General features: G+C 38.4%; 2 protein-coding genes across 14 annotated transcripts in view; one reads left to right on the forward strand and one right to left on the reverse strand.

The window, feature by feature from the left end:
* Fmnl2 (formin like 2) overlaps positions 1-16,193 on the forward strand; it is a 278,405-nt gene extending 262,212 nt beyond the window's left edge. Inside the window, exons 19-27 of one of the 5 annotated variants that reach the window (XM_031370266.1) lie at positions 587-655; positions 762-842; positions 2,073-2,202; positions 4,419-4,582; positions 5,440-5,541; positions 8,192-8,290; positions 9,134-9,257; positions 12,824-12,917; positions 14,261-16,193. In XM_031370266.1, the coding sequence (XP_031226126.1) occupies positions 587-655; positions 762-842; positions 2,073-2,202; positions 4,419-4,582; positions 5,440-5,541; positions 8,192-8,290; positions 9,134-9,257; positions 12,824-12,917; position 14,261 (864 nt within the window). In that variant the 3' untranslated portion in view covers positions 14,262-16,193. Of the gene's footprint in view, positions 1-586; positions 656-761; positions 843-2,072; positions 2,203-4,418; positions 4,583-5,439; positions 5,542-8,191; positions 8,291-9,133; positions 9,258-11,053; positions 11,180-12,823; positions 12,918-14,260 lie in introns of those variants that run through there. The other 4 variants (XM_031370269.1, XM_031370267.1, XM_031370268.1 and 1 more) reach the window with 4 other exon arrangements.
* A 3,165-nt stretch (positions 16,194-19,358) lies between these two features.
* Prpf40a (pre-mRNA processing factor 40 homolog A) overlaps positions 19,359-22,092 on the reverse strand; it is a 54,043-nt gene continuing 51,309 nt past the window's right edge. For 5 of the 9 annotated variants that reach the window (XM_031370272.1, XM_031370278.1, XM_031370277.1 and 2 more), the window contains one exon: positions 21,650-21,742. In XM_031370272.1, the coding sequence (XP_031226132.1) occupies positions 21,650-21,742 (93 nt within the window). Of the gene's footprint in view, positions 21,743-22,092 lie in introns of all 9 variants that reach the window. The other 4 variants (XM_031370273.1, XM_031370271.1, XM_031370270.1 and 1 more) reach the window with 2 other exon arrangements.

A 22,092-nucleotide genomic window follows, 5' to 3' on the forward strand; every position in this document is an offset into this window, starting at 1 on the left:
TGAGTGAGCAGCAGGCCCGAGGGATGCCCGAGAGCACTGACATTGCTAGGGGATGTTTCTTCTTTGGCCTTATGCTGAAGTAGATTGTGGTGATGTACAAATAAAGAATAGTCAGTCATCTCATGCCCCGAGTTGGTCTGGTAGAGACTTAGGGATGTCAGAACATCCGATTGTTCTTGGTCTGTTTCTCAAAAAAGTCTCAGTTACTGCTTATGGTAGCATATTCATTCAAAATGTGTTCTGAGAACTTCTAGAGAGTTTCATGGCTGCCTGTCCTTTGCCTCTCATCCTGTGCATGCTTGGACATCTTTACTGATTTAAAAGTATAAATTGTGTATGAGTAGAGGCGGTGCACAGGGAACTGGAACATGCCAGAGAGGCTCATGACTCCTACCTTGAAATCTTACTGGTTACGGCTTGGCTACAGGTGAACGATTTCCCATGTTACTTGTTGCTGTGAATAGTTTTTGAGAAGAACATATGTAATGTATGGCTACCTAAGGCATAGTTAGCTTTTACTTTCCAGCTGGTTTACCGTTCTTTTAACAGTCTTCCCCCATCTTTCCTTCTTCCAATTGGAATCCAGCAACTTCATGCAATTATAGCAGCATCTGTCTCTATCAAGTCATCTCAAAAGCTCAAGAAAATTCTGGAGGCAAGTGCAGTTTTCTTGTTATGTTCATGGCGGGCCGACGACTGGCAGCCTTCCCACACCCAGGGGCTGTTCTGATGAACCCTTCTTTTTTCTCTCACTTTTCCAGATCATTTTGGCCCTTGGAAACTATATGAATAGCAGCAAACGAGGAGCAGTCTATGGATTTAAACTTCAGAGCTTAGATCTGGTGTGTGAACAAAAAGGAATATGGGCTCCTTGAAGGACTTAGAGCTGTAGAGATTAAGTTGTGAAGAGAGGGCTTCTATTCTGGGAGGGTTTGGGTGGGGGGAATCCTCTTATTGCAGGAGGGTGAGTTGGTATAAATTTTCTTAAACACTGTTTGACAGGAAGGACCCTTTCATCTGGTATCCCATTTCCAGAAGCTTTTTCTGAAGAAGCTGAATTTTAAATACTGCATTTTATTGCAGTAATCTCAAGTTCCCAAGTGATGGGCAATGACTAGGAAGACAGCTAATAGAGTGAACCATTTAAACCAAATTTTTAAAATTGGGTACACTTTTCAGATAAACAGATAACTTTGTTTAGAAAAAATAGAATATAGTCACACATGTATACTTAGTTTCTACTTTTCTGCATGGACAAAGTACAAACCCTTGCAAAGTTATCCTTCATGCATTCTGTCAAGGCTATGCAGGCCTGGCGTAGCTTCTAAGTCAGGGAAGGCATAGTTAATTGATAGTGTCATGACACACACACACACACACACACACACACACACACACACACACACACGTCCTTCCTATAAAGTAGTGTATCATGTGGATTTAACCTACAGATGATCCTTAACTTTTAAATCCTAACAAGTTCACATAAAATACCTAGTACTTATGTCATGATTTGCCAGTAATTGTTTTATGGTATTATGTGTCAAATAGTCACAAGAAAAAGTCAGTACTGAGACTGGCTTGTTTCTTAATATTTTCCATCTCAGGTTTGTAAAGTTCACAGATTCAGAATACCTGGCCTACAAAGGGGAGGCAGCTGTCAGAATCATCAGAGCTAGGGAACAAAGGAGGAGCTGCTGCCTCTGGAGCCCCAGAGCACACTTGCTGGCTCCGCCTGCCACCTCTCTTCTACTGCTTCTTGTTGAAAAGCACCAACACTGGGAGTCTTTTCCCTTTAGAGCTAGGATGGTAGGTGGGTAGCAGATGCAGGGACAGGGAGAATTCTTACAAGAAAGATGAAGATCTGAAGCATTCCTAGCTCAGCGTCTACTCTGGTGTTTAGCACATACTGTCAGGACACCCTCAGGCTGTTTAAGTGCCAGTGGGCTGGCTCTCTACAGAGCACATGGAATCTTGAGTTTCCTCTAGGAATCTTTCTCCTGTCCTCTGTTGTTTATTCTGGATGCTCATAACTTGCTCTCACACCTAACCCATTCCCCTTTTGTTTCCAGCTCTTAGATACGAAGTCAACAGACCGAAAGCAAACACTGTTGCACTATATATCAAATGTGGTAAAAGAAAAATATCAACAAGTTACTCTGTTTTATAATGAGCTTCATTATGTGGAAAAAGCTGCAGCAGGTACTTAATTTCAGCTATTGGTGTTACCATATGTTAATATCATATTTATGGGGTATTTAATATCATAATGAGGGAGTCATTTAATATCATAATGAGGGGGTCATTCTGTGCTATAATACTCTTTAGAACCTACTGTAGAAGGCACGATTCAGAAAGTCGGCCCTCCTGGCCTGGAATGTGTTGTAAAGGTACCACCCAACTCTGAGCACCTAAATGTAGGCCTGGTAACTTCTGTCAGTGTAGTCTCTCTAAAGATCCAGATGTGCTTCTTCCATTGCTCATCCATCACCCTGTTTGTTCTGTTACAAATGGATGAGATATGATAGTGAAAATAGCCACTCCTGAATAAAATACTTTTGGTTGATTTCCTGGCATCCCACTTGCTCAGATGTGGCACTTGCAGCATCGTATCTAAACTACCAGTATTTCTTGGTTGCTATTTGCTTTGGCAGTTAACATTTCCTCATTTAAATTATATGTGAAAACTTGGTTGTACAGGATACTAGCAATCCCATATTATAAGTAAGATTGATTGTGGAGGTTATCCTTTGCAAGATCCAGTCAGTAATGACCTGGGGGAAGTGATAAAATCAGGACTAGAATCCAAGACTTTTCAGTGTTGTATGACAGCTAATGTACTATCTTCTCATAAGAATATCCTAGTCAAAATAAGAACAGTATACAAATTTATCCCAGAGTTAGTGATAGGCTGTTATTTTCAAGTTATAATTTGAAATTGAACCATCAATACCTATTTAACTAGGTATAAACTATTACTAAATTCTTGAAGCAACCCCAGACTGAGTCTGTATAACAATTATGACATTTTTAGCCAAGTGAAATGACCATTACTTTAGCATTCTGAAAGGACTTTCTACTACACTCCCATAGACTTGTCGAATTTTCTTATACTAATATGTAGGCCCATTGCAATCTATACAATTCTTATGGGTATAATGGCTTTTATATAACAACATGATTCACTCAGACCTAAGCAAAATGGATAGTGAGGTTAGATAAATAAACGAGTACAAGTATAACATGGCTAGACTAGATGTTGTAGAGGCCATTGTAGAGTCAGAACCGCAGGTAGAAACGGTTTAATGGCTACAAACAGGCTGGAATCAACACACATCCAGGGCTCACTTCTGCAGCTAGCATCATGGAATGGTGTTCCTTTGCCTAAATTAAGGTTCTTAAGTATAATCCCAGTTAAGACTAAATAGCAAGATTCTACCTTATTAAGTAGTGGCACAGGTAGTTTGACGAGGAAATTTTCCTTTGAAAAAAAAGAAGGCTGTGAGAAAAATACAGCAAGTGATGTGCTTACGGTGTGAGCTGGTGCCCGGGCTGCCTGACACATGCCCTTAATGTATGTAGTCAGGTAGGACTGCTCCTTTGCTCCTCAGCAGACAGCTTACAGTGCTTTCTCTGCACTTCTCACTATCGGAAATATTATGGGGCAAAACTGGGGGAAGCACTGGAGATACAATAGTACAGGTGTAGTGAGGGGAGAACGCACTGCATTGCTTCATAAGTCATCCCTGTACAGAGCTGAGTGATGGGGAAATCAAAATGAGACCAACTTCTCTAGGGAAAGTGGCTCATAAGAGTTGAGAAGTGTGCCCACTCTGATAGCATCATTGCAAGGCTTATGCTAAACTCTTTGAATCAAGAAAAGGTTAAAAAACAAAAAACTGTCCAAGGTTGCCTTGAGTTTTAGGGGTCTATGCAATTACAGTTCAGCAGGTAAAATTCTGCCCTCTGCTGGACAGTTACAGGAATGCAAAAGCATCCAGAGTAAGTAGGCTAGGGGAAAAAAACCATTGGGTCTGTTTGAACCTACAACTAAATCAGTAGGCTGGATGCGGGTGGAACCATGGTCTTCAGTACAAGTAGAGGCTGGGTTTTTTTTTTTTTTTTTCCCCAGGCCCTGGCTATCTCTAAACTGTGTGACTTAATGGCAGGCCACAGAAATTCTTTCTGTTGCTCTTCCTCCTTGGCAAAGTATGCTCATGAAAGAGCAAGATTAGCACGTGTGAAGAATGTATTTGATAGTGGCAGTTCATAAATTATTCCTGTGAAAGGCTACCTGTAACTAAAGGTGGGGACTAGCTGTAAGGCCCTAAGTAAGCCTTACAAAGCTCCGAGAATGCATCAGCAGCGGGACTTCCTCTCAGTAGAAGTTTCCTGACATGTTGCGTTCTCTCCCTCAGTCTCCCTTGAAAATGTTCTGCTGGATGTCAAGGAGCTGCAGAGGGGAATGGATTTAACCAAGAGAGAGTATACCATGCATGATCACAACATGCTGCTCAAAGAGTTCATCCTTCACAACGAGGGCAAGCTGAAGAAACTGCAGGATGATGCTAAGATTGCTCAGGTAGCCCAGGGGAGTGTGCCCTTCCAGGCCACCTGAGGCACAGGCTTTGTGCTGGGACAGTAATGTTGCATTTTTTAATGTTAGTAGGTCAACTTCTTATGTCCCTAATGTTTAATTTTCCTCTTAGTGTCCTTGAAAGTGCCTCTTCCAAGTGGGGCCTTTTGTGCTTTTTTGTAGAAGTCCTCTCTTCCCCTTCCCTTTGTTCCTAAATTATTCTAGCACAGGTCTGTATTCAGGTTTGTAACACAGCAGGCCTGGGCTCCCAAAGCAATATCCCTAGAGTTTACAGTTTCTGTAGATCTTAGACTTCATCCTCTTCTGCTGCTGCAGGGACCTCTGATATACAAGTAAACCTAGAACGGAGTGCAGTGCATATCACCATAGAGTGGGAGGTGGAGTGCCGGGGTACTAGAGGCAGACAGTGATAGCTCCTGGTGTGGGTGGGGTTGTGGTGGAACACAGAAGAGACTGTCCCTTTTCATGGGGATAGTGCAAGGAGCATGAATCAAAGAGTTGGGATTTAGAGCCAGAGTTGCTTCCATGATCCTTTGTGACCTTGTGGTTTAAGGAGTTGTGTCATGGCCTTAGGAAACTCATGGAAGAAATAGCTCATTTTGTGTGTGTGTGTGTGTGTGTGTGTGTGTGTGTGTGTGGACCATATGATGGAGTTGGGGAAGAAACAGCAGGAGGTCTTAGAGGTGAGGTTTTTGCTCCACTATTGTACTTAGTGAGGTCTTACAGGTGATGTGAATCCTATGGGGTACAGGGCAAGCTTCTTTGATTTAGTTATCTGGCTAAATACATTCAGTCCTAGTACCGGAACTAATGAGATTCATGAAAAACTTGCTTCTTTCCAGGATGCCTTTGATGATGTGGTGAAGTATTTTGGCGAAAATCCCAAGACAACTCCACCCTCGGTGTTCTTCCCTGTCTTTGTTCGATTTGTGAAAGCCTACAAGGTAAGTACGAGGACACCCTATATACCCTTCTCTGCTTTCCCAATGGGTACCCTTTCCAAGAAGTATTTGTGACCTAACTTCTCTGCAGAGGTCTGCTTGGCCCTGTGCAGATCTGGGTGTTCACTCTCTGCCCCTGCGAAGGCTTAGAGCTTTTAGGGCTCTCAGACCATGATGGTTCATTTATCCCATGGAGCATGCCTTCAGTAAGAAACCCAGGGCAATTGCTTCTCTGTTGGGGCAGGGAGGTGCTCTGTTACCATTGTTGTCCTGTTATTGGTGACCTACACAAGCAAGGTGATGAGCACAAGATGTGACTGAGCTGTGAGACTTCTAGACTTAACATTCAGTATTGTAGAATGAAGGATGGTTCTGTATAAGACAGCTGCTTTCTCTTTTTCAATCTGGACCTATCCTGGGACTTGATCGAAGATGTTGAAAATGCACGTGACTTAAAGAAAAGATGATAAGGAAGGCTTCTTTTAGCACCTAGGAAGCAGTGTGATCTTTTAGTACCTGTGTGGTTTGGTTTCACAGGTTTGGTGATATGATTCTGAGGATGTTCCGTTCCCTCACATGAAATGATATTATGCTACTTACATAGAACCTACATGTCTTCTTGTCTATTTTAAGCCTCTAGATTGCTTGTAACACATACACCAATTGTATTGGTTTCTTTTCTATTTCTGTGATAAAAAACACCATGACCAAGGCAACTTACAAAAGTCTCCAGGGTTCATGATGGTGGAGAATAGTCTTTCAAAACCTCAAAGTCCAGTGACACACCTCCTTCAAGCAGGCCACATCTCCTAATCCTGTGTTGGTTTGAATGAGATTGGCCCCTATACGCTTATATATTTGCATGCTTGGTCACCAGTTGATGAGCTGTCAGGAAAGAATTAGGAGGTAGAGTCTTGTTGGAGGAGGTGTGTCACTGGGAATGGGGTCTGACGTTTCCAGAGCCCACAGTAGGCTCAGTCTATGTGTCTCTGTCTCTGTCTGCCTGTGGATGAAGATATAAAGGTCTCAGGTAGTGCTATGATGTTTGTCCGTCGCCATGCTCCTCACCATGAGGAAACTGGACTAAACCTCTGAAACTGTAAGCAAGCTCCAATTAAATTCTTTCTTTTGTAAGAGTTGCTTTGGTCAAGGTATCTCTTCTCAGCAATAGAAAAGTGACTAACAGTCCCACCAACTACCGAATGAATATTAAGAAATGTAAGCCTCTGGGGTGCGGAATCATTCATTTACTCTGTTCATATTATGCAAATAGTCGTAATTTATAATTTAGGAATACTTTATAATTTAGCAAATGAGTTTTAAGTTATAATTTAGGAAATGAGAAAAGTGTTGTCCCTGTTTAATAAAGATGTATTTTTCTGAATATTTTTGAATTTATATTTGATTACATTCATGGATGAGGAATGCACAGATATTAAGAGCAAATTCTATTACTTGGTGTTCTCTGTGTTTAACATTGATCATACTGGTAGAGGAAGAGAGTTTAGCAGTTTATGAAAGTTTTGAGAAAAAAATCATGGGAAGTATAAGGAGGAGCATTTTTTTTTTTTTTGTAAAACAAACAGAGGTTCATGGCTTTGAAGGTTCAAAGACTCAGATTAAAATAGTTACCTCCTTTAATCATGGTGTCCTGTCATAAGCTAGGAGCATAAGGAGAGCCTCCTTGGCATGAGGATGCACAGGGGATGGGATGCTGAGCAATCTGTTGCCTTCCAGCTGCTGCTAACTGGTATTCTGTAGTTCCCTGGGCCACCAATGCTAATGAGCTGCACAGATGTCCCAGGAGGCTCCTTTGAGGTACTAGAATCACATTTCTTTACATGAAGATTTCCAAGCCTAAAGTCAGAAGAGAAATTATATGTAAAACTATGAACTAACCTGGGAAATGCTGAGATCAGACTGAGGCTTCAGCTGGGACATGTGCCCACGGTGATCTTTGGGGGCATGGTCAAGCTTTTCTACAAGTGTGCTGCTTTGCCTGGCCACTTATCCTTGTGACTGTGTAGCTTCTGTGCTGAGGTTGCATGGTGACATTACAGAAAACTTTCTCTGTCCTACATATGTTGAACAGTGTTCTGGTACGGTGTTAATCGTGGTACATTATGGGGAATTAAGTGATATTGGGAAATTAATAGTGTTTCCCCCTCAGGAGCCAAAAGGAAACATAACAAAAGCAGCAGACACATGTACACATCTATAAAACAGTCAGCAAATGAGACTGTTTTAAAAGAGAGAGATTGACATTCAAATACAAACTTTATTGATAGTCTCGAACTTGTAAATTATTCTCAATCCCTAAGTCAGGCAGATAACCTTTATAGCTCAACAGAAGCCTGTTGGGTAGGCATGACCCAAGAGAGCTAAGTCCGTTCTCTTTCTTAAGCCAAGTTGTCGGGTCAGTCATTCTGACTCATTGGAATCATTGTGGCTCAGCTGCAGTCTGAAGACATGCCGGATTCAGACAGTGAAACAGAGTTGGAAAAGAATGTGGCTATGAAGGATCTTCTTCCCTTTACTTCAGTTCCCAAACTCTTACTTCAGTTCAAGTACTAATGGCTTGAAGAGACCTCAACATCATTGTTTCCATTTATGTAATTTTCAATTTTCTTTATTTTAAAATTGTATTTCCCAGCAAGCAGAAGAGGAAAATGAGCTGAGGAAAAAGCAGGAACAAGCTCTTATGGAAAAACTATTAGAACAAGAAGCCTTGATGGAGCAGCAGGATCCCAAGGTAAGAAGTCTCTGCTTCTGAGGTCGGCCGGAGTGAAGTTCAAGTAGAAAGTGGTGTGAGCTAGCTTGTGCAAGAGCCTGACCACTGCCTTCTGGTGGCATGTGGGAAAAAATATCATTACTTTGTTTAACAATTTCTGGAATGGAAGGGAGTGCTTGTGAAGCCTCCCTAAGTTTACAGAGGTAAGAATTTAGGTGTATATTCATTCAGAGAATCCATATAAGATTGTCTGATGACCAGGAAAGACTTGAACCAGGAAAGACTCCATGGTATCCAAGGGTACTGACCTTTACCAATAGTCTTTGCTAGGAGGGTTGGAAGAAACAATTTCCTGAAGGACAGCATTGTTGAGTAAAGATCATGAAGAGTCATAGGGTTTCGCTACAAGGTTTGAGAAGTTTGTGATTATCATCAGCTATCTCTGCGGCCATAGAACCCATCAGGCAGAGGAGAGAGTTAATAAAATACTTGCCTTGCATGCATGAGTACCTGAGTTTGATACTCAGCACCCCTATAAAAATGCTGGATGCTTATAATCCAAAGTTGTAAAGACAGATGGAGTTGGCTTGCCAACCAGACAATTCTTACAAAATGAGATAGGTGTCACCCTTTCACACACAGACACGTGCACACACTCTTTACATTGCCGCCCAACTGGGCTTTGTGTGTTCATAGCTTAGAGCTTCTGTTGCCTTTCCAGAAGCTTCCTGAAGGTTTGGCATGTAAGCATTATGTTGGGATGGTAGTGTTGGCTATGGCTGTTCAATGAAGCTCAGGCACACTTTGAGGTCTGTTAAAGTCCCGAAGGGTACTGGTGTCATCGCTCTCTGCTTTTCTTCCCAGTCTCCTTCCCATAAATCAAAGAGGCAGCAGCAAGAGTTAATTGCGGAATTAAGAAGGCGACAAGTTAAAGATAACAGACATGTGTACGAGGGAAAAGATGGTGCCATTGAAGACATTATCACAGGTAAAGGGTATTTTGCCTTTGTGGTCTATAGTGATCACACTATCTCATGGAAGTGGGGCCACATACAAATGTTGCAGATCCTTTTGGCAATAGTTGGAAAGCTCTTTAGTTAGGTTAATGAGATTTAGAATTATGCAGTAAGATTGTAAACTAGGGTTAGAAGTACCTTCTGATATTGTTTGCCATCCAATACCCTGAACAATCTTGTTCATTCTGTGGCGACCTTTAGGTATTCTTCCCTAAGTTCCCTATCGGTTTGATTCGTTATAATTCTCCGTTTCCTCCTTGTGGCCACTCCTATATGCTTGCCTAATAGAAACAATGCAAGAGAATCCATTCTCTGTACTAACAGTTAACGTAGGTTTCTCTGACATGCTCTTTAAAAACCTCGAAGTAACAAAGCCAACAAGAAGTTAATATTTTTGTTTGGATGAATCTTTAGGGTTCTATCTCAGAACTGGGGATCTAGCTTTAGGTTTGTTTGTTTTCCTAGTTTAATATTTTTCTTGAACCAATTCTCCAGAGTTTTATATTGCCTCTCACTGATCAGGGTGGTAACCTAGGCTACTGGACTATTTAGCAGTAAGTGACTTTTGTTCAACGCTTTTTCCATATGAATGCTGTTTATCAACTTAAGATACTTCAGACATTTTGCTCTTATGATAAGGTTTAAAAATATGTTAAAGTATAGACAGTTATATGATGTATGTGCAGGTGTTCTTTACCCATTTCAACAGTAAGCAACTAATGTAAATTCTGTTAAATGCACATGCTAGTGCATGTCTTCCTCAGGATCTACTCTTCCTCAGGATCCACTCCCCAGGTCCTCAGGCATTCCCTAGGTCCTGAGGCATTAACCTCATTTGGAAATATTCAAGTATGCATCTTTTAAATTTGAAGATGGATACTTATAAACAAAGCCAAAATATAACCATATTACTCTTTATCACACTCAGAACTAAACATTCCTTAATATTAAGTGTATAATTATTCATATTTCTCAAATTCTGGCTTTCCAAAAATATAATTGATTGATTGCATTTTCTTGTAGCTTACTCAAAATTGTGAGGGATGTCAAAGTTCTAAAACCACAGAATTTTTTTATCATTTTAAACACAGGGAAGCTAAATAGATATATAGATTAGATTTTTAAAGTCAATAAAGGATTCCTTGGCTGTTATTAAAGTAGTATAAATGAATGACTAGTAAAAAATGGCAATTTCTTCTCATGGAGAGCACATGGTGTCAACATACACTATGCAGTGGCTTGTAGAGTCCCCTTGTGGGTTATTTCTCTGCCTTCTCTGCATAGGGATGTTCTACTCTGCATGTCCTATGGAGGTAAACACCTAAGTGCCATACCAAGAGTAATTTGAGACTAGTGAAGCATCCAACTTCGTACATTAAGAACTCAAAGGACATAGGCAGGCCATAGTGGGACCTTTCTGTAATCCTAGTACTGAGAATGTTGGAGGACGGAAGATCAGGAGTTAAAGGTCATCCTTGACTAGAGTGTATTTCAGCTCCTGCCTTAAAAGACAAAAGAATGAAATCATCCTCCATACCATGACATCTTATAAAATGAATAATGTAGATTTGCCTGTATTTCAGAATAGTTTTTCCTCAGTCCTTATCACTTGACGCTCCCTACCCCGGTTACAGACTTTCTTCTGACTTTCATGAACTGGAATACAAATTGCCCTCTCTCTCACCCTTCCTCTTGCACTAACCATGTACTAATGCAATAGATGCTGGCTTTTCACTTGTGTGTTGTCTGGCTGTTATTCTCAATGCAGTGCTGAAGACTGTGCCCTTTACTGCTCGCACCGCCAAGCGTGGCTCTCGGTTTTTCTGCGAACCTGTTCTCACTGAAGAATACCATTACTAAACTATTGCTCTTTGTCACCTGATACTATTAAAAGGTCACTACAGGTTTTTTTTTTAAACCTCTTATCTCCCCTCCCCCACCTTATGTACACCCTCCATGTCTTAGGACCAACCACTATGCTAGCGTGGAATGCTATCTTCATCTTACATTTTTTTTTTGTCTTTGTACTGCATGGTTTTGTATTTCAGTCATGACTGTACACTCACTGCCATCTTCAGTACATGTATATATGTATTGTATGTATGTATGTATGTATGTACCACATTCCTGCAACCATATGGATGTGGGTGACAGTTAATAGAACCACTTGTAGACGTTTTCAGAAGAATAAACAGTAAACGATTTGGGGACTCATATCTCTGAATGGAAAATGATAACAAACAGTAACTACTAAGACCAGTATTCACTAAGTGTTTGCTGTGCTCTAGTAGGGTTACTGAGAACATCTTCCTTCACAACGCTTCTCTATACTAACACGGTAATAAAATGATTAAAAGGGGCAGGAAACATTGAAATGATCTTGCAGGTTATGGTGCCTGCCACCAAGCCTGACAACTAAGATTGAGCCCGTGGCCAAGTGGTGAAGGGAAAGAAGCAATTCAGACAACCTTTCCTCTGACTTCCTTACCTGAACCATGGCACATGCTGCTCCCTGCAGATAAAAATCATAGATCATCTACACTTTGTATGAAAATGAGAAATGTTTTAAGGCTGCACTAAAGACCTCTGCAAATTGGCCTTTCTCAGATCTTATACAGTCTTAAGCGTGCTGGAACTCAAAATGAGCTTTACGCTGGGAATGCTTTCAACAATAAACCTTGACAACATTGACCATAGCCCATGTCCCCCAAACACTGCCCTGGGCAGGTGACCTCTATTCACTGTCATGCCCCATTTCAGCTGTCAGCAGTTCCATATTAAGAGCAGAGATGCAAGGCAGGAGGTGCAATCAAAGACGAAGGAGCTCTCCATCTTTCTTATATCCTTTCACTGGCATCTGTTCCATGTCAAACCACAGTACCTTCTGGTGATGAGGTCATACCTCATCTGCTTGGCAGGACAGTGGCAGCAGAAATACAGATAGTATACTTACTATTGAAAGATTGCATTTTTCATAGAACTTAAAAATAAAGTGGGGAGGTGTAAGATTTGTCCAAGTAGTTTCCTGGGGTCAGTGTTTATGTTAAAAAAGGAGCAAATGTCTATGCATAGTTGCTTAGAAAAGAAACAAAGAAAATACTACCAATTTTTAATAGCTATTGACTATCTCCTGTGCTGAGACTGACATGGAACTGGGTGTTTTGTGGCACAACTATTCTATGAATTATATTTGCTAGGTGTGCTTGTGTTTGAATCAAAAGATCTGTCATTGCCTGCTCTGCAGTGTACTTAACCACCAGTGCTCATTAGCTGGCTGAAAACTTTCATCTGCTCGACTGTTTGTTGCTGGACTGTCTATCTTTCTGGAGCCAATCTTTCAAAGCAGCTTGAACCTGGGTGATCTGGGCTGGGTGGGAAGATGCTTGTCCTTCCCTGTTTAACCTAACGCAACCTCTAGTAAAGCCTATGCCCTCTGTTAGCTAACATGCCCAGCATTGTTAAGCACTAAGTTGAGTTGCTTTCTGTTTTCATCCCATTTTTACTTAACCATCATTTTGTGTTTTTGTTTTCTGTTTAGCCTTAAAGAAGAATAATATCACTAAATTTCCAAATGTTCACTCGAGGGTAAGGATTTCTTCTAGCACACCGGTGGTGGAGGATACACAGAGCTGGCAAGCATCACTTTTTACTTAGCTTCCTCCTCTTTTCTATGTGCAGTTCAGTGGTTACTTATTTATGGTTAAGTGTAATACTGGTGAGAATCTGACCAGTCTTTGTGCCTCACATGAGTAATGTGTGGCTTTCTCAGCTGGCCTTTGTTTAATGATGGCTTGGCAAAAGAATTGCTGATTGTATTTGCTTCTCTTAATCCTCCTTCTGGTCTACACGTTACTCAGTTAATTCTAGTTTTATCTGGATGAATACAGTGAGAAGTTGATCCATAGCTTTTGAAAGATGAGGAAATTTCATAAATAATTGATCTGAGGACCCCTAAACCATAGGGCTTTGGGAAGATTAGATTAACTGTAACTACATTTTGTTTAGTCTGAGATGGACAGACAGGCCACAATTTATTTGGGAGCCAGAAGTTAATAAGCCTGTTGGGGACAAGTCCAAGAGGATAGGTCTATCCCACTGGACTCGTTTGATTTTGCCCTGTAGAATGTTCACCAATTATTAGTTTCTGTGTAAGCTATCAACTTAAAACTAGGCCTATTTTAAGATTGAGTCCATAATAAAAATACATACTAATTAAAGAGAAAATTAAGAAACCTTTTTTTTTTGTTTTGTCACGTCTTAACTTGCATCATAAGGCTAAATGCTGGCTATCAGTCTTATCTATGAAAGCATGTTTTCATACTAAGAGTGCTTACCTAAAATTCCTGTTACTCCATTTCATCTCGCTAAAATAATGCTGCCTTCACCCAGAATGCACTGCACTGGTTTGACTTCCTCATTCACAGTCCTTTTAAATGTCAAGCATTCTGCCTTGCATTAGGAATAAACTGGAAACTTGGAGTTGGGCCTATTTCTTGTGTAGATTGGAGTAGAAACAGAATAGGTGGCAGGAGACTATTGAAGGAGTGAGATATTTCTAGTTCATAAAAAAAAAAGTCAAGTATCTAAAGTGGTATAAACAATTGTTCTGTGGTTCCTTCTTGTCTTACCCTTGATAAAACTATAAAGACTGTTTTGTGAAATTTGCAGAAGTTCACTGTACTCATTTTTAAAGACTGAGCACAGTTGCTTCCAATTGGAGAAACATTTCAAAATATTTCAACTAGCCAAGCTAATAACAGTGACAATCTCTATGTCTCAGAATCCTACCAGTATTACATCTTATTTTAATTGTAAATGCTCAAGGAAGATGTACACCTTTGGTTGAATGCTCAATGGGTTTGAAGGGCCTGTTAGTTGACTCTACACAAGCTGCTTTGACTGGCTGCCAACTAGCCTCTGTCTTGCCAAGATGTACTTGACTACTGTCCTTTCATTAGCATTTTCCTCTTTACAGATCTTAGAAACCAACCCTACAGACGAGCCGATGCGGTGAGACGAAGTGTGAGGCGGCGCTTCGATGATCAGAACTTGCGTTCTGTTAATGGTGCCGAAATAACAATGTGACCCAAGACCGCCTTCATGAGAGGGTATCCATGAAACTGCCATTCCAGCCTTCGCTACAGATGAAATATTCTCAAGGGCTCAGATTTTGCAAACACATAGGAATTTAAAAATGATGGGTTCTCCTTTTAACCCCTGTTAACAAGTGCCTAAAATTGGAAGTAACCTGCTCAGATTAATCAAAGCAATAGGATTTGACTTAAATCTTTTTACATCAGTATGTTACTCAGTTTTTTAACCAAAATGTAAGTTTCATATTAAATTAATTATTTGCCATTGTGATTGTCCCTCATGGCCCGCCCTGATTTCCTGGTAATCTGTAAATAACAGGGATGTGTATGCTATGGGTGGGTGTCCTTTGCTGAAAGGTCTTCTAAGAAATTGTGTTCGAGCCATATTCACCAACTCCTAACAAGGGACTGGAAACAGGGGAGACACACAATTACATCCTTCTGTCATTAAGTCCCAGCAAAGTACAAACAGGATGCAACTGCAGTGCCACTCAGTCATTTGATTGTATCCTATTTCATGTTGTTTCTGTGCAAGGGTGCCACGCCCAATTCACTTGTATGACTGGCATAAAACATTGAAGAATTATTTGCAGAACTGTATTCTTAAGCTAGAGGCAGCTTTTAATAATGCAAATGTTTATTAATTAGCACTAAAATTAATCTCTCAGTATTCTGATTTTTGAGGACCATTATGGGTGAATCCTTAAAATAGAAATTGGTGCCTTGTTAGTCAGGGAGATTTTACCACAAGATCTATCAGTAAGCATTCAAAATTACATGTGTTAGTGTAATGTTGGGAACCTGGCCTTATTCTCTTCTGACAATCGAAGGGTCCTTTTTTTTTTCCTTTGTAAATTATATTGATACAGTTGACATTAAGTTATCGGGGCTGAATTGCTTTGTGCATTTCTTACTTATGGGAAATTCCCATTAAATTAACATTGAGATTAAGTTTAAATTATATGTGATAGGGTTAAATGGTTAACTAAGTCACTTACCTTTACTTCCTCACTGGCAAGGCATTTCGATCTTTCCCAAAGTCAAAGACTGGACTGAAGCTAAATTTGTACTTTTCATAATACATATTCTGCTTCTGGCTTACCTTGTTGGTATATCAGTATATTAATTGTAAAAATGATTGTATAGTATTTAACCACCAAATTTGTGTTCATGTGAACCCCTTGGTGAAGGTCCCCTTTTTCATGGATGTGTAGTTATATGATCTTTAAAATGTACAGATATTTTGCTATAAGATTGGTGCAGTTTTTTATGGTTTTTACACTTCTCTTTAATTCCTACCTAAGCCGCTAGGTAATACTGTAAATATTGTTTTAAAATGCATCAGCCTATGCTACACAATTTGAATGTTACTTTAACTTATAGTTTGTTTTTTAAATATATATATACATATATACATATGTGTATATATATATAAATAAAACAAGGTCAGTTTAAAAGTCAGTTACCACATTTCACAGTAGTATGCTAAAAGATCCCTTTTAAACTGCCACTTGCTGTCACATTCATAAATTTGTAGTTTAAAAAGAACATGCCAAGATTGTTGTCTTGTTGAGTCAATATTCATCTTGGTGAGTATATTAATTTGATCATATCAGACAAGTATGTGGACCTTTTTCACACAAATCAGCTGTTTTCCAAAGGTGTACAAATGGGACAATAATGTTGGCATATTCTTCTGTCTGTCTATTAATGGCCCTGCTTCTTAGCAATATTAGAAATGTTTTATAAAAGCAATTCATGTTCCTTTTCTGGTCTTTCCATGCCATTTGAGCAAATAAACTATTTACACTACTACTCTGTCACATGCTCTAATTCTTTGTATATTTTATGCTGTTTTTGTTTTATATAAACTCACACACAGCTTGTTATTTGAGCTTAGAATCCAAAGGTAGTTTATTTTAGAAAAACTGCTCCCTCATATAACTTTCTTATAACTTTAAAAAGGTTGTGCACCCAAGCCAAGAACACAAGCCTATTCGAAATGTCTTAAGGCATTACACATTTAGAACATTTTCAGACTGTAACTATAGCAGTAAAGCTCAAAGGATGATTTGGTTAGTTTTGGAGACTTTTATTAAGAGTGGTTTAGTTGGGGATCCAATCCAGGCCCTTGCATATGCTACCCCTGAGAATTAAGTACGCTTTCATCCGGTCTTACTGCAATGCCCTGTGACCGTCTGAGTCAATTTCTACTGAACACAGAATATAAGTAACATCAAATCACTGACACTACTTTGCTGTACAACATACACTTTTTCTGCAGAATTACTAAATTTTATAGAGGCAGATGAATACTTTTATAATTCTAGTCTACTTAATATTTTGCTTATTCTAGTTTTTAATTTATCAAGACAGGATTCATCCCCTAGCTGGTAAAAGTTATTAGTATTCATTTTCATGAAAAGAATCGAATAAAACAAGTATGAGGTTGTTCTGATAAAAAAAATTTTTTTTTGAGGGGGTGGATTAAGGTCTAACTTTTATAGCAAAGTGGGTAGGTACAACACTGAAAACCAGGGTCATGGGCACTTCGTGTCACAACAGAGAACTGTGGGACAGGAGGGCAGACATTTAAAAAAAAACGGTGACACAAATCCAACTTATTTAATAAATATGCCATTGCTCTATTTACAAAAGGTCCATTATATCTGAGGTTCCATACATCACACAAATATAAAAACAAATAAAAATTTGGTGATTACATAGAAAAGATAACCCTTTTCCCAATTACCTTTTTGAACAAATCCTGTTCAGTTGTAGTGGAAGGCAAGAAGACTAATGCCTACCCAAAATGTTAGTAGTCAGGGCCAAAAACCAAAGTTTACCAGTAACAAGGAGATAATCTAGTAACAGTCACAGCATAGTATCAAAAAATGGCTTAGCTTGAATGTGATCTGCTCCATAGCCCAGACTGAAGAGCAGGGTTATAGGCTAGCCTGTTTCTCTTAAGTGTAAACATTAATTACACTAGGGTGATCACTGTTAAAGATTAATTCCATGGGATGACCTTTAATTGAATCTACTCAAATGCAGCTGTTGAATACATACAACAGACTTAGGAATAGCATCTTCTTAAGGAATTTAAACCAGGGGAAAACATCTAAAATGGAGGAAAGCTTAAAAAGAAGGGGGGGGCATGTTATCTTTCATTCTCACACTGAAAGGAGCCCCAAGACATGGAGTGCTACAGTGTTACCATGAATCATCCTTTTATTTTTTTAATCTTACAAGTATGAATTTCCTTATTAAGCTTTTGACATGTCCTAAGCAGTCACTAGACTTTCCTGTAAGTGTACGTTACAGATGGGGCATCAGTCTCCAGTGCTATGGTTTAATTGCAATGATGCCTCTTTAAGCTCTTTAGTATGGGTGATGGAGTATGTATGAGTACATATGTCAACTGGTATTTTATATCTGTTAAGTGCAGTCATAGTCCTAATCAAGACATGTATGTATGTACAACACACACACACACACACACACACACACACACACACACACACACACATACATTCACTCATAGTTGTTACTAAAACAGATAAATCCCACTCAAAGATTTTACAAGACTACAAAATGTCTACAGAATGTGTCATCAGAATAAGCGGAGGACTTAAACACAAAGGATGATGAAGAGAATCGTTTAGAGTGGCAAATGTTATTAGCAGAAACATGAAATGAAAACATAAGCCTCTTGCAGTTCCATGGGATGGGGGGGAACAAAAAACAAAACAAAAAAAATCCATAGCATCATTTTCTTTTCCCTTTTTGTAAATATAGTAAGTGTATTTAACCTAGAGGAGAAAAGTGGGTTAAAACTCTCCCCAGGGGCTGGAGAGATGGCTCAGCAGTTAAGAGTGTTGACTGCTATTCCAGAGGTCAGGAGTTCAACTCCCAGCAACCACATGGTAGCTCACAACCATCCATAATGAGATCTGATGCCCTCTTCTGGTGCATCTGAAGATAGCTGCAGTGTACTTACATATAATGAATAAATAATTCTTAAAAAAAATTAAAAAAAAAAAAAAAACTCTCCCCAAAGGAAAATTAATTTAATCTAGTTTGTTTTCATATCTATTAGATTGTCTCAAAAACTTTACAAATTCATATTTAAGTTTACATCACTTTATGTTAAGATTCTATAAGTGTAAATTAAAGCATTCTTCGTAACTCTTCTCTAGGTATTATCTGGTCAGAATATGTAAATCTAATTTTTCTCTTCTGGATGCAAAATGTCCACTGAACACTTAGTCAACTTTAAACACTGGAGTAAAACCAGTAAGTACCATTCAGCAAATGCTTAGTAAAGCATATAAATGAATGAAAGCAGTGCACTACAGCCTCAAACTGCACAGTTCACAGGAAAACACCTAAGACTTTTTAGTTGCTATTACCATTCTATATGAATTGCCTTACTCCATGTACATCCTTTCATTTTATAGCTATACACCAGGCCCACTTAAGAAAAATCCAAAAGATGAAGTTTTACAAGTTGAAATGAAAAATCTATGTTCCTGCCACTTTATGTAAATCCATTTGAGAAGATGGCAAATAATCCTCATGCTAAACTGGCCATACTAACTCCTCTTAAATAAATTTTCCCAACATGGTAGTGATAATATAAGAACATCAAGTATCTGAGATCATGATTTTGCCTGATATTAAAAACATTAGCAAGTTTGATTAGTATTAGTGATGCTGAAGACAATACAGTTTCAGCATTAGTGTCTTAACTGAAATATATAAACACATTAATTGGCTATTTGAGTAACTCTAGAAGAACAAGCATTCAAAGATACATCAGCCTTTGCCAAACTGAAGATTTAGAAACATGATCTAGTTAGAAAAAGATCCAGAGATTTTGGACTGCCCCACTCCTGTGCCTTCATACTAAGTCTAGCAACTACAGTGTGTCTGATGGTATAATCAAAACAAGACAATAGAGTAGACTTGATTTACATGTTTTATAGCAAGGATATTACATTTCCAGGTACCTAAAGTCAAAATTCAACACACTGATATAAAACTTCTATTTAAATCCATAGGGGTCTGTAATGATATGATCTTTTCACAGTAACATTTACAAGAAGGGAGGCAGAGGCAGGGGGATCTCTGAGTTTGAGGCCTCCTGGCCTACAGAGTTCCAAGACAGCTGTTGCTACACAGAGAAGCCCTATCTCTAAAAAGCAAAACAAATAAACAAAAAACCTGTTTAGTCAAGAGAATCACTGTATGTCTTTTGTTGTATCTGATTTGCATAGGTTCATTGAAGGGATATTTTAATTGATCATGTTTTATAAGAATCTGAAGATGTGAAGAAGTTATAAGAAGCACAGAAATCTATTTTGAGGACATGCTAAAACATCAATAGCTTTTTATTCAAATATATCAAAAATTTAATGTTGTACTTTAAAAATCATTATTCATGGAATTAAAACATATTTTACAGACTCTAATTTCTCTTATGAAACATTACTGGTTTGCTTCCCAAAATCACAAGCATGATTTAAAGACTATCTCTGACCTCTATGTCAAGTACTGGGACTGATTAGCAATCTATTGCTAAATGAGGACCCCTGAAAATTAAATTCAAGGAGATTCTGTTGCAAGTTGTTAGGTATTTTGAGTAACATATAATGGGGTTACTAATCTCAAGCAAGCAATTTGATTATATAACGTTTTCATTTCAAAGAAAATGATCATTTCAAAGAAAATGATCTTTTCCACAAAGTATGTCTTACTTCTCAACAGAAAATGTCATGGAAATTAGAAGTTTAGAAACAAAAAGTATCTCCCTTTTTGAGTTTTAAACACTGGCCATTATATTTAATCAAAACACTGGGCAGGATGGAAAGAGGGTTGTATTGATCTGTCCTAACTCATTTAAAGGGTAATTTATATTCTATTTAAATCTCAACCTGAAAGAGATAATCTCAGCATGTCCAAATTAAAAGAACAAACAGAATACCAAAGACCAACTGCTAAACTTTACATAAGAAATAAACAAAAACCTCCTGCACTGAAGGAAATAGTATAGATCATATTACTAACCCTCAACAGTCAGGATGTAAAGTGAATTGTAATTTTAAGCCACTGCCTTCCTAAAATATTCCATAGGAAATTTATAGGTGAAAACACATTTAAGAAACTCAAATGCACTGATTAATGATGTTCATAAATATTAAAAAAAAAAATAGTACTGTAGCTACCATGGGTACAATAAACAAAATTTCAGGGATTTATTATCTTGAAAATGATCATACAATTTCCTTAGAGCTGAGCAGCTTATGTAGAAATAAACACTAGTGCACACTACAAGATAAGGTTTAATAATAGATAAAAATGTACAAAAATATTGAAATCAGAAATGCTTTAGAATGTGTACCATGAAGTCAATACTTCTCAGTGAGTAAGGAAGGTAATTTACAACCTCCTCAATGGAATTTAAAAAAAAAGTGAAAGGTTGGACTAAAAATTAAAGGAAAATGTTTAAGTCGACATTGATTTCCCGCCCCCGATGAGGATATTTCAACTGTTACTCAAAAGTTTGGTGGCACATTCTTTAGTAGGTCCTTAAGGCAATATATTTAAACTAATTTACAATTTGTCTTGATGTTAGCTATTTTAAAACATCACCTCAAAATAGATACTCAAAATAATGCCCTCATAAGCCTTTTTAAAATGTTCAGATGTTTCATAAAAAATAATGGTGGCTTTATCTCAGCAGTGCTTGCTAGCACCACTGCTGTTAAAGGTCTCCCAAGTTTCCATCAAAAACACCTGTTTCTTACGAGCTCACCATAGAAGATCACACATTGGCTTTAACCAGTTTAGTAGTGCACAAAAAAGCAGTCTTATCATAGGTTGCTGGTGCTTTTTTTGTACTACATTATCAAAAATTTTCATTGTATCTTCAAAATCCAACTTCTATAAAGGAAATCAAATCACCTCATGACTTAGAACAAAGCAGAGACGTCTGCAGTCATCATGAAATTGCCACTTTAATCCATCCTGGAGTGCCCTATGAAAGGGTCACAGAAAGACAGTTATTACCATAGGAAAATATGATTCTTGATACAGAATCAAGTTATTTTCAATTTCCTTTGCTTTTATAAAGTCCACAATAACAATACATAAATGCACTTTTTTTCCTGTGACACAATTAAAACCCAGTGTTATGTAAATTGGACTTAAAATAATCCCTGGTCTGATTTAGACTTTAAATCATACTATAAACATATATTTGGTATAATTTATTGATCATCATCCAGTTGCTCCAAAAGGGTTCTTCTGCGCTTTTCTAATTCCCCTTCACTCAGTTCACTGCCAGAAGTATCCCAGTTACCCTGCAAAGACATTCAACAAAATTACAATTCATCTTGAAAATGGGAAGAAAAACTGAAATTGTAAAAAGATTCTAAAATAGATGTGGAATTTCAGTCACACAAACACATCTCTCAAGGTTTTAAAACTGATACTTTGCTGTAAACCCCAACAGTTGGTTATTAAACATTCCTTGGATGTTACTAGAGAAAAAAAAATGCTAAGATAGGAATTTTATATAGAGCTACTTCAGTTCATATTAAAATATGTAAACAAGGAAAATGATATATACTGATTTCTTTTTTTTTTTTTTGGGTTTTTGAGACAGGGTTTCTGTGTATATCCCTGGCTGGCCTCGAACTCAGAAATCCGC

This window comes from Mastomys coucha, unplaced genomic scaffold (genome assembly GCF_008632895.1).
Source record: "Mastomys coucha isolate ucsf_1 unplaced genomic scaffold, UCSF_Mcou_1 pScaffold15, whole genome shotgun sequence".
Taxonomy (NCBI): domain Eukaryota; kingdom Metazoa; phylum Chordata; class Mammalia; order Rodentia; family Muridae; genus Mastomys; species Mastomys coucha.